Source organism: Sapajus apella, unplaced genomic scaffold (genome assembly GCF_009761245.1).
Source record: "Sapajus apella isolate SASKATOON/1434 unplaced genomic scaffold, GSC_monkey_1.0 scaffold17, whole genome shotgun sequence".
Taxonomy (NCBI): Eukaryota; Metazoa; Chordata; class Mammalia; order Primates; family Cebidae; genus Sapajus; species Sapajus apella.
The window spans coordinates 19,943,971-19,962,016 of NW_022436957.1; the positions used below are offsets into that span (position 1 = coordinate 19,943,971).

The window sequence follows — 18,046 nt, forward strand, 5'->3', positions numbered from 1 at the left end:
TTTTTTTTTTTTTTTGAGACGGAGTTTCGCTCTTGTTACCCAGGCTGGAGTGCAATGGCGCGATCTCGGCTCACCGCAACCTCCGCCTCCTGGGTTCAGGCAATTCTTCTGCCTCAGCCTCCTGAGTAGCTGGGATTACAGGCATGCGCCACCATGCCCAGCTAATTTTTTGTAGTTTTAGTAGAGATGGGGTTTCACCATGTTGGCCAGGCTGGTCTTGAACTCCTGACCTCAGGTGATCCGCCTGCCTTGGCCTCCCAAAGTGCTGAGATTACAGGCGTGAGCCACCACGCCCAGCAGTTTTATTTATTTATTTTTTTCATTTTGAGATGGAATCTTGCTCTGTTGCCGAGGTAGGAGTGTACGGCTCACTGCAGTCTTGACCTTCTAGGCTCAAGCCATCCTCCCACCTCAGCCTCCCGAGTAGCTGGGACCATAGGCATGTGCCACCATGCTGAGTTGATTTTAAAATTTTTTTGTAGCCGGGCGCAGTGGCTCACGCCTGTAATCCCAGCACTTTGGGAGGCCGAGGCGGGTGGATCACGAGGTCAAGAGATCAAGACCATCCTGGTCAACATGGTGAAACCCCGTCTCTACTAAAACTACAAAAAATTAGCTGGGCATGGTGGCACGTGCCTGTAATCCCAGCGACTCAGGAGGCTGAGGCAGGAGAATTGCCTGAACCTGGGAGGCGGAGGTTGCGGTGAGCCGAGATCGCGCCATTGCACTCCAGCCTGGGTAACAAGAGCGAAGCTCCGTCTCAAAAAAAAAAAAAAAAAAAAAAAAAAAATTTTTTTTGTGGAGACAGGGTCTTGCCATGTTGCACAGGCTGGTCTTGAACTCCTGGTCTCAAGCAATTGCCCTGCCTGGGCCTCCAAAAGAACTGTTATTATAGGTGTGAGCTACAGTGTGGGTCCTAGATTTTTTATTTTAAACTATTTTTGGATTCCTGGATGTTTGCATCTCTTTGTTATTGCCATGTACTTTTCCTTTTTTATGTAATCTTGTTTGGATAACAAGGTCGTGTCAACCTCATAAGATGAATTGGGGAGTATTTCTTTTTTTTTTTTTTTTTTTAAACAGTTGCTATTTAATAAAGACAATCTGTTTCTCTGTTTTTGGAGACAGAGTCTCTTTGTCGCCCACGCTGGAGTGCAGTGGCACGATCTCGGCTCACTGCAACCTCTGCCTCTCAGGTTCAAGTAATTCTCCTGCCTCAGACTCTTGAGTAGCTGGGACTACAGGTGTCCGCCACCATGCCTGGCTAATTTTTATATTTTTAGTAGAGATGGGTTTCACCATGTTGGTCAGGCTGGTCTCAAACTTCTGACTTCAGGCGACCTGCCTGCCATGGCCTCCCAAAGTGCTGGAATTACAGGCGTCAGTCACCTCGCCCTGCGACGATCTGTTTCTTAAAAGTAAGAATCCATATGTGAAATTATTTATGCTTGGTGTCTTCTGTGTGTAAATTTGTGGTTTCTGATTTGCTGGTTGTTTCTTTTATAATGATAAGTTTTTTTTTTTTTTTAGCTCTTCTTGAGGTTTTTTGGTCATTTAAACAAAATGAACAATTTTTTAGAAAAATATTAAATTTCAAATGCATTATTATAAAATACAGATTTCCCTCATGACTTTTAAAAACCTAATTTTGTTCCCTTTTTTCTGATCAGTATTGCCAGTAACTCCCTTTATTATTAGACTTTTAACATAGTTACTTTTATTGTTCCTATTTCTGTTCCTATTAATATTTTCCTTATGCTTTATTTGCATTCATTGTGACGTTTAAAAATTTAAGTTAGAGGCTTAGCTCATTCATATTTAATCTTTTTTTATAATATATACAGTAAAAACCAAAACGTTTTCTCTAGGCTATAATTGAATGCTCTTTAAAAAAATTGAAATATAATTTTTTTTTTTTTTTTTTTTTGAGAGGGAGTCTTGCTCAGTTGCCCAGGCTGGTTTGCAGTGGTGTGATCTTGGCTCACTGCAGCCTTTGCCTCCCGGGTTCAAGCAATTCTCTTGCCTCAGCCTCTTGAGTAGTAGCTGGGATTACAGATGTGCACTAGCACACCTGGCTAATTTTTATATTTTTAGTAGAAATGGGGTTTCACTGTGTTAGCCAGGCTGGTCTCGAACTCCTGACCACAGGTGATCTGCCCAGCTTGGCCTCCCAAAGTGCTGGGATTACAGGCATGAGCCACTGCGCCCAGCTGAAATGTAATTGTACATATTTATGGGGTAGAGTGATTATGATACATGTATACAATGTGTAATGGTCAAATGAGGGTAATTAGCATATCTGTCACCTCAGCATTTGCCATTTTTTTGTGTTGTGAACATTCAAAATCCTCTCTTCTAGATATTTGAAAATACATAATAAATTACTTTTAACTGTAATCACCCTACAGTGCTATGGAACACTAAAACTTACTCCCCCTATTTGGGTGTAATTTTGTATCTGTTAACCAGCCTCTCTGTATCCCTGGATGCTATGATTTTTGACATGAATTGGTTTTTGTTATTATTTAGTTCTAAATATGTTGTGATTTCCATAGTTTTCCTGTTCCCCATTAAAATTATTTAGGACTTTGTATTTCCAGGATTTTTTTTTTTTTTTGTATTACTGTTACCTCTGTAACATTTATTTCTAATTTTATTATATTATAGTGGGGGAACATTGAGATGCAGAAGTCAACTCTTTCTCTATACCAGCAACAAACAATTTGAAAATCAAATTTGAAAACTAATATAATTTATAATAAGGTCAAAGAACATCTGATACCTTGAAATAAATCCAACAAAGCATACCAAGACTTTCAGTAAAAACCTTACTAAGAGAAATGAAAGGAGACCTAAATTAATGGAAACAGATAACCATGTTCATTGGATTGGAAGTGTCAGTATTGTAAAGATGTCAGTTCTCCCTAAATTGATATATATAGAAATTCATGGCAATCGCAGTAAATATCTCAGTAGCGCTGTTGCTGCTGCAGCTGCTGCTTTTTTTTTCTTTTGGGTAGACTAGTTCTCAAATTTATGTGGAAAGGCACAGGGCCAAGAATGGCAAAGCCAATCTTGAGAAAAAGTTGGAAGACTTACACTAACATATATATATCAACACTTAGTATAAAGCTACAGTGATTAAAATAGTGGGCACAAAGCCAGATTGACCAGTGGCACAGGATAGAGCCCAAAAGCTGACCTACATATACAAGATCAGCTGATTTAAAGAAAGGTGTATTGAGATTTTGATTGAATGTAGAGAGGTTAATTAAGGAAGAATTGATACTACTAATCTAACATATCTTTTTTTTATTATTATTATTTGAGACAGTCTTCCTCTGTCCCCCAGGCTGGAGTGCAGTGGCACAAACTTGGCTCGCTGCAACCTCTGCCTTCTGGGTTCAAGTGATTCTTCTGCCTTAGCCTCCTGAGTAGCTGGGATTATCGGTGTGTGCCACCATGCCTGGCTATTTTTGTATCTTTAGTAGAGACAGGGTTTTACCACATTGGCCAGGCTGGTCTCGAACTCCTGACTTCAAGTGATCTGCCTGCCTCAACCTCCCAAAGTGCTGGGATTATAGCCTTGAGCCACTGCGCCCAGCCCTAATCTAACATATTCAAGAGCAAGATTGCTTTCTCTATTTGTCTTAAAAAAAATCCCACACAGTACAGTGGTGTTTTTTTTTTTTTTTTTTTTGATACAGAATCTCGGTCTGTCACCAGGCTGGAGTGCAGTGGCGCAATATCGGCTCACTGCAATCTCTGCCTCCTGGGTTCAAATGATTCTCCTGCCTCACCCTCCCAAGTAGCTAGCTGGGATTACAGGTGCCCACCACCATGTCCGGCTGATTTTTTGTATTTTGGTAAAGATGGGGTTTCACCATGTTGGCCAGATGGTCTCAATCTCCTGACCTCGTGATCTGCCCTCCCTGGCCTCACGAAGTACTGGGATTACAGGCATGAGCCACAGTAGAGTTTTTAATTACTCTTATCAGTGGGATTTTTCATTCTTAAGTGTTACATAAGAAAGCTTTTGTCTTCAAGGGTATTAATTTTGTACTAGCACACCTTATGAATTAATACTGATAATGGTTTTTCAGTTGATTCTTTTGGATTTCCTAGGTATAGCATATACAAATAATTTAATTTCCCTTAAATAACAATTGTATCTTGTATTTCATCATCTTACCTAATTGCACTCACTGGCAGTTGTCATACAATCCTATAATAATAGTGTAAATGGGCATTCTTGTCTTAATTTTGACTTGAGAGGGAATACTTGGCTTCTAATAATGTTTTACCTTAGGTTTAGTAGATGTCTTTTTGTTACAAAGTGATAACTGACATCATTCTCATATCTCAAAACACATGTTCTGATATGAACTGGTTTAAGATTGCATATACTTGAGTATTTTTTAAACAGCTTTGTTGAGATAAAGTTGTTAATCAAATCTACCCTTTAAAATGTACATTTCAGTGTTTTTTTTTTTTTTTTTAGTAGATTTGGAGTTCTGTGACTATCACCACTAACTAGAACATTTTCATCACCCCAAAAAGAAACCCTATACCTACTGGTAATCACTCTCCTCTCCCCTCTCCCTTCATTCCCTAGCAACCACTAATCTACCTTCTGTCTGTGTGGATTTGCTTGTTCTTGACGTTTTATATAAATGGAATCCTATAACGTGGTCTTTTGTATCTGGCTTCTTTCACTTAACATATTGTTTTCCAGGTCATCCATGTTTTAGCATGTATCTGCCCTTCATTCCTATTGTTTCTTTTTGAGACGGAGTTTTGCTCTTGTTGCCCAGGCTGGAGTGCAGTGGGGCGATCTTGGCTCACTACAACCTCCACCTCCTGGGTTCAAGAGATTCTCCTGCCTCAGCCTCCTGAGTAGTTGGGATTACAGGCATGTGCCACCATGCCCAGCTAATTTTTGTATTTTTAGTAGAGACGGGATTTCTCTATGTTGGTCAGGTTGGTCTCAAACTTCTGACTTCAGGTGATCCGCCTGCCTTGGCCTCCCAGAGTCCTCGAATTATGGGTGTGAGCCACCGCAAACAGCCTTTATGGTATTTTTTAACTGTTAAAATATCTATCCCAATTTGCCTCAAAAGTTTGCTTTAAATCAAAAGTAGATGTTCAGTTTCAACTTTTCAGCATCTGTTGAGACTATCAGGGGGTTTCTTTTTTGACCCATTAATTTGGGCCATTATTTGCTCCATCCTTGAATTCTAGAGTACCCATACTGTGCCAAGGTCTGTGTGTGTATATGTCTGTGTACATACGTGTGTGTGGATGTGTGCTGCTTTTTTTACGTCATGGATCACATTTGCAGATACTTGACTTGGGATTCATAATTAACCAAGTTTGTAGTTTGCTTGAATTATTTTGGTTAGATTTTGTTTTAAATGATAAATTAGTGTTATAAAAGGAGTTGAGAAAGCTTTTTTCCTCAATTCAGATAGTTTTGGTGAAAGGCAGGGTATGGGGCTCATGCCTGTAATCCTAGCACTTCAGGAGGCTGAGGTGGGAGGATCACTTGAGCTCAGGAGTTCAAGACCAGCTGGGCAACATAGTGAGACTTGGTCTCTATTAAAAAAAAAAAAGCTTTGGGGAAAGACTGGAGCTTTTTGAAAGGGGTAACGTTAGACAACTTTTCTCTTTTTGTTTTTAAAAAACACAGGGTCTCACCCTGTTGCCCTGACCAGAGTGCAGTGGGACAATCATAGCTCACTCTAGCGTTGAACTCTTGGGCTCAAGTGATCCTCCCACTTCAGCCTTCTGAGTAGCTAGGACTATAGACATGCACCACCACCATGCCTAGCTAATTTTTTTTTTTTTTTTTGAGACCGAGTCTCTCTTGTCCAGGCTGGAGTAAGTGGCTTGATTTCGGCTCACTGCAACCTCTGCCTTTTGGATTCAGGTGATTCTTGTGCCTAAGCCTCCTGAGTAGCTGAGACTACAGGTGTGAGCTACCATGCCTGACTAATTTTTTTGTTTGTTTTTAGTAGAGATGGGGTTTCACTATGGTGGCCAGGCTGGTCTCGAACTCCTGACCTCAGGTAATCCACCCACCTCGTCCTCCCAAAGTGCTGGGATTACAGGCATGAGCCACTGTGCCTGGCCGCTTAGCTAATTTTTAAATTTTTTTGTCAAGATGGAGTCTAGCTATTTTGCCCAGGGTAGTCTTGAACTCCTGGCCGCAAGTGATCCCTGCCTTGGCCTCCCAAAACACTGGGATTACAGGTGTGAACTACTGTGCTCAGGCCCCACCTTTAAAAAAAAATTTATGTTGATTGGGTTTTCTTTCTTTTATTGAGTTAATGCTGATAATTTACATTTTCCCTCATTGTGCTGTTGTAGAAATCTAGGCCATTTTCTTACAAGTTGTTTTCCTTATTTCAATATCTGTGTTGGTTTTTTTTTCTTATCTCAAATTATATATGTTTGTGCTTTCCCCCAGTTTCTTCCTCTCTTTTAGGTTATTATCTAGTATTTTATTGTCTTCCCACACCCCTGGAAAAACCTTGGTTTGGAGATTTTTTTTGGGTAAAAATTAGCTGACTCCCTAGCTTTGCTCCAGAGAATGGTCATGAAATTAATGCTTGCTGATACTGAATCTGGAGCATGCGCATTGTTGGTCTTTGAGAAGCAGGTGTATTGCAAACCTGCTGCTGCATTGTCCAGCTTGTTCTTTTATTATTTTTTTAATGATTAAAGGATTTATTAAATTCCATGTGCAAAACACATTGCTAATTGCATTAGCAAAAGATCAACATAAAAATACCTCAAAACTCTGGAACTGTCCTTTTAAAGCATTTGTTTTAGTTGTTGAAAGGCCCAATGTTATATTCTTGCCAGTGTTTAAGGTGTACAGAGAATATTGTTAGTGTTAACACTAAGTTTACAGAACCTCAGAGGCCCAAAGTAATGTATTTAGGAAAAGCAATAATAGTAAGTATGCATTCATGTAGGTGAGATGGAGTATGGTCAGTATTAGTCAAGGCTACAGAGGTGGTTATCAGTGACAAGAGAGTTGACAAGGCAATTATGTTAAGAAAGTTCATAGTTTAAGAATATTTAGAATGTTTTAAAAACTGCAAGGTGTGATTTTTTACAACTGGTTATCACAAAATGAAGGAAAGCACTTAGTTAGCTTGAATAAAGTAGCATGAAAGCGATAATGCACTAATTTAAAAAAAACCCTGAATCCTAATATGGTATCAGAAAGATTTTCGTTTCTTTTTTTTTTTTTTGAGATGGAGTCTCACTCTGTCGCCAGGCGTACAGTGGCGTGATCTTGGTTCAGTGCAACCTCCACCTCCTGGGTTCAAGTGATTCCCCTGTCTCAGCCTCCTGAGTAGCTGGGACTACAGGCGTGCACCACCACGTCTGGCTAATTTTTGTATTTTAGCAGAGACGGGGTTTCACCATGTTGGCCAGGATGGTCTCGATCTGACCTCATGATCTGCCCGCCTTGGCCCCCCCAAAGTGCTGATTATAGGCGTCAACCACTGCACCTGGCCAGAAAGATTTTCTAATACATGGAGATATATTGCTCATTGAGAAGGGGTTTGAAAAGAAATGTACTTGCTAAGTTAACAGCTATGTTGATGACTAGTTCAGAGATAAATTAAATGCCCAATTTTGGGAAAAGTAGCAGGTGCAAGAAAAAGGAAACATGTAAGAATAACAGTTTCTGATACCAATCTTTCTTCATCATATACTGCATTTGACTGCAATTAACCTTTTAAAAATTTTACCTAGGATGGTTTTATTTCATTTAATCCATGTACAGTGTCTAAATCTCCACTTAATACTATGTCAAAATACTGTCTTCATCCTTTGATTACATCAAATGTTTCTCACACTGCTTCTAGCTAAGTCTGCAGCTAAAGGTAGAATACTTCAGTAGAGGAAATGTGAATATAATTTCTTTTTCAGAATTTCAGCAAAAGTTAATGAGCTATTTTAAAAGTTTTTCACTATGAAATAAGAGTGATCCAAATAGTTTAGTTGTTTTACTCATTCCATTACGGTATGTGCTATATGGTAGAATGTTAGGTAATGAAAATGGATATTGCTTAATTATTTAATGCATTAAATGGCAATACCTTATTAAGGAGGCTGTACTGTGCTAAACATCTGAAAACTAGTTAGAAAGTGTGTACATTTCCTGGCCGGGCGCGGTGGCTCAAGCCTGTAATCCCAGCACTTTGGGAGGCCGAGGCGGGTGGATCACGAGGTCAAGAGATCGAGACCATCCTGGTCAACATGGTGAAACCCCGTCTCTACTAAAAAAATACAAAAAATCAGCTGGGCATGGTGGCACGTGCCTGTAATCCTAGCTACTAAGGAGGCTGAGGCAGGAGAATTGCCTGAACCCAGGAGGCGGAGGTTGCGGTGAGCCGAGATCGCGCCATTGCACTCCAGCCTGGGTAACAAGAGCAAAACTCCGTCTCAAAAAAAAAAAAAAAAAAGTGTGTGCATTTCCTAACATCAAGCTAAGTCTTAAAAGCATTTAAAACAGTGTAGTGTTCGTAGCTCTTTGGTGCAACTAAGTTCAGAGAGTATTGCGTCAACTCTTAATCTAAGCAGGAATAGGGGCTTTGAGAAAATAAGGCTTTAAGAAGGTTTATCATTTTAGGGCCAAGTTTTAATAGATTGTGAAAGTTTGGACTCTTAGACTTTAAACAAACAAAACCTTGAATTACTGATTGGCTCAACATGGTTTTACGGAAAAACTAATACGAAAACTTGGCCTTGAATTTTTGAGCAAAGCCTACAAAAGTTCCAAACGGGACAGGGCAAGGAAGGATGGGGCTCTATTTACAACAGCAGATATTTTCTTTTCCTCTTCTTGACAGTGAGTGGGCAGGACTGTTTGAAAAGAAAATATTCTTTTCTTAGAGAATGGAATTTGAATTACAGCTATTAGATTAATATTGATTATACACATTTTCTCTTTCCTTTTAGATAATTTGATATATTAAGTGTTGATAGTTGTTGTAACCTTCCACTGCTATTGATTTTTTAAAATTACTGTCTCATAGGTTCTTTTGCTTTCTATATTTATGTATTTCCATGCTGTTTTATGTGGCACATAAAAATTCATAATGACTTCAAGTTCAACATAGACTAGAGAACACACACATTTATTTTTTCTTCCTTCTATACTCAATGAATATAAAAATACAGAGAAACAAGAAAACCTCAGCTTATGAATCAGAATATGATGAATTTCTGATTGAATACAGCAACTGGAAGTAAATTAGTGGCAAAACCCAAGAGAGCTTACTGAACCCGTGGCCTTATTCAAAAAGTAGGAAGGACCAGCCAAGAATTGGCATCCTGTGGTACCACCAACATCAGAAGCAGGGAGGCACTTGGAGATAGAACAAGCCATGAGTACAGCCAAATAATTAAAGCCGTGGAAAGCTAAGGCATTTACCTATTAGTATAGGTTCCTGTAATGGTTTTCCTGCTGGGATAAAGCCCGAAATTCAGTGCTCTGAATTACTTGTTTGTCCATAGGAAATTTTAAAGTGAGTGCCGTATAGCAAGAAAGGTAGTGGCAGTAGCTTAGGTAGCTTGCAGCTATCCTGAAGGATATTGAACCTCCAGCATGTGGAAGTGGGTTACTGTTACACCATTAAAGGAGAACCTGGCTGGTTACATGGTTTCTTTCTCACCTGTGGACTCATTCCATATAGGACTCCTGTGATCTGAATTTAAGTTTATTGTTGGGCAAACAGGAATTCTTACTTGGGCTGAAGAAGTTCACCCCAGCAATCAGAATGTAACTCTAGTCTAGATTCTCATCTACAAATAGGAATAGACAACCAGGAAGAACTATGCTTATCAGGAAAACCAGCAGTTTGAAAGAGAGGCACCAAATTCAACTAACTGAATGTTGAAACACCAGAGGAGACAGTTTATATAGGGTACAGAATAAACTTTAAATCCTCAGAGAGATTTAGGAAGATATTGTGTCCGCCAAAAAAAGAAGAGATTGCTATGGAAAAGAAACTATTGGAATTAAAATATGATCTTTTAAAGAAAAAATCAGTAGATGGGGTGGAGATCAAATTAGCTAGCTTAGAAGAAAGAATTCAGGGATTCTCTGAGAATGTAGTAGAAAGACAAAGATAGAAAATATGAGAGAAAAGTTAAAGCGATATAGAAGCTAGATTTAGCAGTCTTTTTATGTCCTGTAGTAAAAATGCTAATTAGAATGAATGGAGAAAATGGAGCAAAGTATAGAAACAAGAAATTTTCTTGAGTTCAATAAGGGCTCAAGTCTTTGGATTGAAAGGGCCCACATGGTCTGCATGTGAGAAGAGGAGAATTTGTTAGAGTGGTAGCCGTGAGGATAAAGAGGAAGTGATAAATTTAAGAGTTACTGGCTTTGAGATGAATTTAAGGGCTGATGTAGTCAGAGAAGTGAATTATGACTCCAGATTTGAAATGAGATATTTGGAGAAATGATGGCTAACAGTGAACAACATGGGGGGAAAATTAGGAAAGAAATGTAGCTTAAGAGAGAAGATATTAATTAGGCTTTAAATATAAGTTTTCACCAGTTCTAATTTCCATCCAAGAAGAATTGTTATAGACAGATTTGCCTTTGTTTGCCTTTCCTGCAGCGTAAGAATTCCTTCTACCATGTATGATAAAATTCGGTTGTCTGAGCATGACTTAGTGAGAAGAATTAGAGTCGAGTCATAGAATTAACAGGCATTGAGGTTTTGAGAGACCAAAAGCAGAAAAGTGATTTTTGTATGCATATTAGCTGCAAAAAGCAAAGTGAATATGTAAGAATCCTGTTAACTTGCCCAAGAGGGAGATCATGGAAGTGTCTAAGCATCAAAAGATATAAAACAAATAAATTATATCCATGATCCCTAATTAAGATAGAGAAAATGCTATTGCTATACCTGTTAACTTTTATTGCTTTATTATATTTTTTATTTATGATTACCTTCTTCTAGGATGATAATGTTTTATTTCAAACAGTGGAAGGAAATTTTTGTGAATTTCCTGGGTTCTCCCAGCCCATTATTTCCCTTAAAACTATACGTTTTTCTTTTCTTTATTTATTTAAAGTTTCTGTCCTCACAATCTGTTCCCCAAAACTGATGTTTTTCCATTGTAAATTATTTCAGAAGCATTTTTGGGATCATGGTTCTTGTAACTGACAAGGGAGTAGTATCTTGCTGAGTTTGAGATGTTAGTAGAATCCCAGAAATACTTTGAGGGCATTTGATAGTAACACTAAATGTTAGTGCTTGTTCACCCAAATTCTGAGATTCTTGGTTCTCTGAACCATCCTGCTTATTTGTCTTTAGATTCAACTGATCTCTAGGCTTGGTTTGTACTACAGAGGCGTGGACACTACTAGTTACATTATCACACACCTTCTTCCACTCTTTATCACATCTGAGAATTCCTCTGAGTAGGTTCTGTTCTGAGAACACAGTTTCATTCTGATTGTCAAAGGGAATTAGTAGTTCTAACTTGAGAGGGGTTATGAGATTGAGGTATAGTCATCTCTATTTAGAATGTTTGAATTTTTGTAATGACAGAAGGGAAAATGACCAGGCAAAACAATAGTTTGTTGAGTAATTACAGCTCACTTAAGTCAAGAGATGAGTGGGCATCCCCATGTAGGCCGGAATATGTTAGGAAATGCACATGATGTAAAAGGGTGGGAAGAAAGCAAATCAGTCTGTTATGGTAGCTTGGGTTAATATTGCAGAGCCCCTGAGTATTGGAGAACTGCTGAAGTGTTCAGAGCAGGGGAGTGCTATGATCAAAGCAGTGCTTCAGGAAGGTTAATCTGCCCACAGATTGCATAAATGCCTTAGTACTTGGCACCAGCCCTTATGTGTAATAGGGCTTCTAGTCATTTGTCGTGGGAGTGACAGAAAGGAACAAGGCCAGTCCAGAGGCTATTTTCATCCCCCTGGGATCAGGAAATATGAAGCTGAGTGGGAATGGTGACTAGGACTTAAAAAAAAAAAAAAAAAAAAGAAAGGGGCCAGGCACGGTGACTCACACCTGAAATCCCAGCACTCTGAGAGGCCAAGGCAGGTGGATCATGAGATCAGGAGTTCAAGACCAGCCTGGTCAAGATGGTGAAACCCCGTCTCTACTAAAAATGCAAAAATTAGCCGGGCGCAGTGGCAGGCCCCTGTAATCCCAGCTACTCCGGAGGCTGAGGCAGGAAAATCACATGAACCCAGGGGGCAGAGGTTGCAGTGAGCTGAGATCATGCCATTGCACTCTAGCAACCTGGGTGACAGAGTGAGACTCTGTCTCAAAATAAATAAATAAATAAGTAAATAAACGGGGTTGGATTCTTGAGAAATTGAGAGTTGACAAGATCTGGCAATCTGACTTATGAGGAGGGAAGAAGGAAAAGGTCATAGTGGTCATATCAGGAGAAGGCTGGGGTTTATCCAGATGAAAATATTCAATAGTCTGTTGGACATGTTAGGATGATTTTGGGAATCTTCGTTGTGGAAGTAGTAGTTGAAACCATGGGAATAAAGAAAAAGCAGAAGAGAGGGTTGAGCACACAACCCTGGGCAGAACAGTAGTAAGGGGTGAGGGGAGGCAGAGCAGCCAGCAGTTAAGAAGGGGGAAAGAGAACTAGAAGTCACTTAAAGCAATAGAGGAAAGAGAGCACTTCAGAAATCAGGGAGTTGATTGTCTGTTAAGTTCTAATAATAGAAATGCCAAGGAGGATGAATGTCAAGAAAAGTTGTTCTGCAGGTTGAGAATTCGTAGAGGATTGGGTTTATGTAGGGAAATTTGTATGGTTAAGGGCTTATAATGAATCCCCTTTATTGCCTTCTTAATTGGCTTAATGTCATAGTGTTTCATAATGTTTAGAAGTTTTTTTTTGTTTGTTTTGAGACAGGGTTTTGCTCTGTCACCCACGCTGGAGTGCAGTGGCACAATCTCAGCTCACTGCAACCTCTACCTCCCAGGTTCATGCGATTCTCCTGCCTCTGCCTCCCGAGCAGCTGGGATCACAGGCATGTGCCACCATGCCCCACTAATTTTTTTGTTTTTTTAGTAGAGGAGGGGTTTCGCCATGTTGGCCAGGCTGGTCTCCAATGCCTGACCTCAGGTGATCGTCCACCTCGATCTCCCACAGTGCTGGGATTACAGGTGTGAACCACTGCACCTAGCCCATTTACTTTAATTTGAAACAGTCTGAATAAATAACATGAAACATGCTATCTCTTAAAAATGAATAGAATATATCTCAGAGTTGATATGTTGAGAATCCCTCTTATGAATGTAAATTTTCTCAGTTTCATTTAATGGATATTCTATTACTATGCCATGTTTTTTAAGGACTATATATATGTAATTTAGTATCTGCAAATAAGACATATATAAATAATCATAATATGACAAACCAGTACAGTCAGAGAAGAATAGAGTGCTGTGGAAATTTCAGAGGGAGAAATTATTTCCAGCTTTCTCTTTTTTTGTGGGGAAGGAGATTTAGGGGGAAAGATTAAAGCAGAGATAATGGGGGAAAGGTGTTCCAGGTAGAAGGAACCCTGAATCAAATATAAAGTTGGGGTTTTATGGGGATGTTGAGCATTATTTTTGTTTGGCTGAACTGTGTGTGGGTGGGGAACATGTGTTTATGTACATGCCAAGGGTAGTAGAGGGAAGTGCTTGAAGGCAAGTTAGGAGAGATGATAGTGGGAAGGTAGTTTGGGGCTAGAACTTAGAAGATGACACAGGTGTTTGAACTTTATGTAGAGGGAGCAGGGAGTTATTAAACATTTTTGAACAGAGGAATGATGTCACCTAGCTTTAGAAAAATGACTTGTGTTTCTGTTATTTGAAATTTTAATAAGCATGTAGTACTTATACAATTAGCAAAAAAATGATAAAGCCAAAATCATTGGTTAGGGTTCTTTTTGTCATAAGTTTTTGACTTAAGTAGAAAAGGGAGAATTAAGGCCATTGGAATGTCTTATAAAAATTGAAGGCAGGGTTATAGCTGGACCTCAATATAGATCTAGAACCAGGAGCTAAAAAACTGTCTCCCCTCCCTGCTTACTCTATTCTGTTACTCAAAGCACTCACAGGATTCTTTTTATTTACTAGTCTAAGCCAGAGTTGCAAAATGACTTTCCTCAACTCTTATGTTCCAGCCACTGGGAGGGAGGAAGGGGAAGGGACTGATTCTTGCTCATGGTTTTTGATTCTCAGGGATAGGACTTTGATTTTATTGTGCTTAAAGATGAACTTACTTTTTACCACTTTATAGCTAGTGCCAATCAACTGTGGCCAGGAGAGTATAAATACACTGTGGGAATTTACTTCTTTAGATGAGGGTTAGTTAAGAGAGGTTAGGCAGAATCCCAAAGGTTGTTTATTACAGTTATGTACTTTGAATTTTTGCTGTGTTCAATCCACTGGTTGGAAGTTAGTAGAGAATTTCCATATTCTCTAATTAAATTTAGAGAATATGAAAATTGTACAAACATTTCCCACAATAAGCTACACAATGTGTTTTAAGTCGAACCTTAACAAAACTGGTTACCCTTTTGGGAACATGGGGTGTTACAGACTGAGGAGATAAGAGTGTTGGGGTCCTAAAAATGTTCTATATTTTGTTCAGAGTAGTGATTACAAAGGTTTATGTATGTATCAGAATTCATCAAGATACGCTCACTTAATGGACGTAAGCAATACATTGATTACTTCAACTTAAAAAGAAGTCCAGGCAAAGTTGACTTGTTTGATTTATCTGCCCTGCCTTGTCATATAGATGCCCATATACCATTGTAAATCACTTAAGTTCTCTTTTACATTAGATAGATACATTTTTGATACACATTTATCTTTCACAGAATTTGAGTGTCTCAGAAATGAAACTATCATGGTGACATTTTAATACATGATATTAAAAAACTAATGGCTTTGGTTTACCTTTTCCCCTGATTTAGGAGCTGTGACTGATGAGAATTAAAGGCCATGGATGAAGATGGGCTTGAATTACAACCACAAGAGCCAAACTCATTTTTTGATGCAACAGGTATAACTGCTTGAATTGTTCCATTTCCCATCTACCAGATTTGGAATTGGTTATCACATCAATAAATTGCTAGAAGTCTAACATTGATAAATCACACTTAGGTTATCTTGTTATCCTGTCAAAATTCATAGATGTTACAGTGAGCATATTATTATTACCCTCCTCAAAGAGGTGGCTCCTCAGAACCAACTCTCATATTCTTGTCAGTGACAGCAGTGATATCAAAGCCTTAGTTTTATCTTCAGTTATGAAGATAATATCTTACCCAGTTATGTCCTGAATTCCTGTTGGTTCTCCCTTTAAAAGTATTGCTTGTTAGCTTTGTTTGGACCTTTGTTTAAAAAAGGAAAAAGAAAAAATATTCTTTGTTTACATCTGCTCTTCTTCATCCTAGTGCCTACCACATAGACAGGCTCTATCGTCTCATACTTAGTCTGAAATAACTTTTGCATTATTTTTCTTACCCTTAGTCTCTCTTATCTAGCCTGCTGATCAGAGTACTCATTGTAAAATAACATGTGGATCCTGTCATTTCTCTGTTCTCCAATACCCAGCAGATAAAGAAGGTCCCCCACATTGACACTGTCCTATTTTTATAACCCTCTCTCTTACAAGTTCCCAAAAGGAGACTTCTGTTTCAGGAAGATGGAGTCTTCACTCCCCAGAGTGTACAAGGAAAATTATACTCAGAAAGTTCTAAAAAATAGGGAAAAAAAAAAGTATTAGAAAAAATGTATTTCAGATTACCCATGGTTATAATTATATAATGTTACAAAGTGATTACACTTGTGTTTTGGGTTTTTTTTGTTTGTTAGTTTTCAGATAGGGTCTTGTTCTGTCACCTAGGCTGGAGCACAGTGGCGCCATCTTGGCCCACTGCAACCTCTGCCTCCCAGGCTCAAGTGATCTTCTGGTCAGCTTCCCGAGTAACTAGGGCTACAGGTGTGTGCCACAATGCCTGGCTAATTTTTTTTTTTTTTTTTGGGTAGAGATGGGGTTTTGCCATGTTGCCTAGTCTGGTCTTGAACCCCTGGGCTCATGTGATCTGCCTGCCTCAGCTTCTTATGTAAGTATTGGGATTATAGGCGTGAGCTACCACGCTTGGCCTATACTTGGTTTTATAATATAAAAGGGTTTTGAGGCCAGACGAGGTGGCTCATGCCTGTAATACCGGCACTTTGGGAGGCCACAGTGGGTGGATCACTTGAGGCCAGGAGTTCAAGACCAACCTGGCCAACATACTGAAACCCTGTTTCTACTACAAATACAAAAAAATTAGCTGGGCATGATGGTGCACACCTGTAACCCCAGCTACTTGGGAGGCTGAGGCACGAGAATTGCTTGAACCTAGGAGGTAGATGTTGCAGTGAGCTGAGATCGTGCCACTGCACTCCAGTCTGGGTGATAGAGCAAGACTCTGTCTTGAAAGAGAAAAAAAAGGAAAAAAAATATAAAAGGGTTTTATGTCAACACCAGGTAGCTACCCTTAATTAAAAATAAAATGTTAATAAGTTTTCCATTGGACTGTGAATGATCAGATTGTAGTATATTAAAGGAATAGCAATGAACTTTATCAGGAAATTAAATGTCAGTGATTTAAAATTTTTAAATTTTCTTTTTATTATCAATTTATTTTTCTTCTAGAGACAGGGTCTCACCCTATTGGCTAGGCTAGAGCACGATGGCATGATCGTAGTTCATTGTAACCTCAAACTCCTGTGCTCAAGGGATCCTCCTATCTCAGCTTTCCAAGTAGCTCGGACTACAGGTGTGTGCTATCAAGCCCAGCTAATTTTATTTTGTGGAGATGGGGGTCTTACTATGTTGCCCAGGCTGGTCTGGAACTCCTGGACTCAAGTGATCCTCTCGCCTTGGCCTCCCGTAGTGCTGAGATTACAGGTGTGAGCCACTGTGCTTGGCCAAATTTTAAAATTTTCTTTAGTCTCTAAATCCAGTGGGGATGTGTGTGTGTTGTTTCTTAACAACTTGGGATAGTCTTTTAACTCAGGTTTGGCAATTTCAATTTGATAATGATAAACATAAAGTTTGTAATTCTTTCTTTCTTGGAGCATGAAATATAATTAATATACTTGAAGGAGGGACTAAACTCTTTGGAGAAAAATGTGCAGTGTTTGTTCACTTAATCTCGCCACAGGCAAGCCTAGGTCATGGGCTAAGTGGTAGATTGAAGGGTATTGCATTTTAGTCTTGATTAATAACACTTACGGTATTTATCTTTGAGCAAGTCACTTAATCTGCCAGGGCCTCTGTTTTCATATGTCATAATAATAATGAAACCTCTCATTACAGTTTTTCAGAACACTTCCCATACATTCCCATTTGATCATCACCACAGTCCTGTGAGGTATGCATGGCAGATCCTACTGTCCTCATTTTACTGATGAGGAAACTGAAACTCAGAGGTTGAATGACTTGCCCAAGGTCACAAAACTAATAAAGTCTCCTACCCTGCTGTACTCTCTGATTTAGATTATGGGTTTTGTTTTGTTTTGCTTTTGAGATGGAGTCTTAACTCTGTGGCCCAGACTGGAGTGCAGTGACTGCGACCTCTGCTCACTGCAACCTCCGCCTCCCTGGTTCAAGTGATTCTCCTGTCTCAGCCTCCCGAGTAGCTGAGATTACTGGTGCAGATCACCATGCATGGCTAATTTTTGTATTTTTAGTAGAGATAGAGTTTTGCCATGTTGGCCAAACTGGTATGGAACTCCTGACCTCAAGTGACCCGCCTGCCTCAGCCTCCCACAGTGCTGGCATTACAGGCGTGAGCCACCATCCCCGGCTGATTTACATTTTGTAATCAGTGTTCTTGCCACTAAATGTTTTTATCTTTATGTATGTAAAATGGAAATTAGTGATTTATTGCCTAATGATAACATTGAAAACAAATATTAGCATTTTGTAAAAGTTCTGTTGAAATTAAAGTGAACATATTCTGTTTTTTTTTTG

The 18,046-nt window shown here is 39.2% G+C and overlaps 1 protein-coding gene across 15 annotated transcripts in view; it reads left to right on the plus strand.

Annotated features, from left to right (window-relative positions):
* Positions 1 to 18,046, plus strand: part of ZFX (zinc finger protein X-linked) — a 64,685-nt gene that overhangs the window by 10,503 nt on the left and 36,136 nt on the right. For 9 of the 15 annotated variants that reach the window (XM_032286138.1, XM_032286141.1, XM_032286144.1 and 6 more), the window contains 2 exons: positions 14,991 to 15,079; positions 15,926 to 16,021. The exons of 1 other annotated variant lie outside the window; for it this stretch is intronic. In XM_032286138.1, coding sequence (XP_032142029.1) covers positions 15,019 to 15,079; positions 15,926 to 16,021 — 157 coding nt within the window. In that variant the 5' untranslated portion in view covers positions 14,991 to 15,018. Of the gene's footprint in view, positions 1 to 14,990; positions 15,080 to 15,925; positions 16,022 to 17,389; positions 17,445 to 18,046 lie in introns of those variants that run through there. 5 more of the 15 variants (XM_032286148.1, XM_032286146.1, XM_032286147.1 and 2 more) reach the window with 2 other exon arrangements.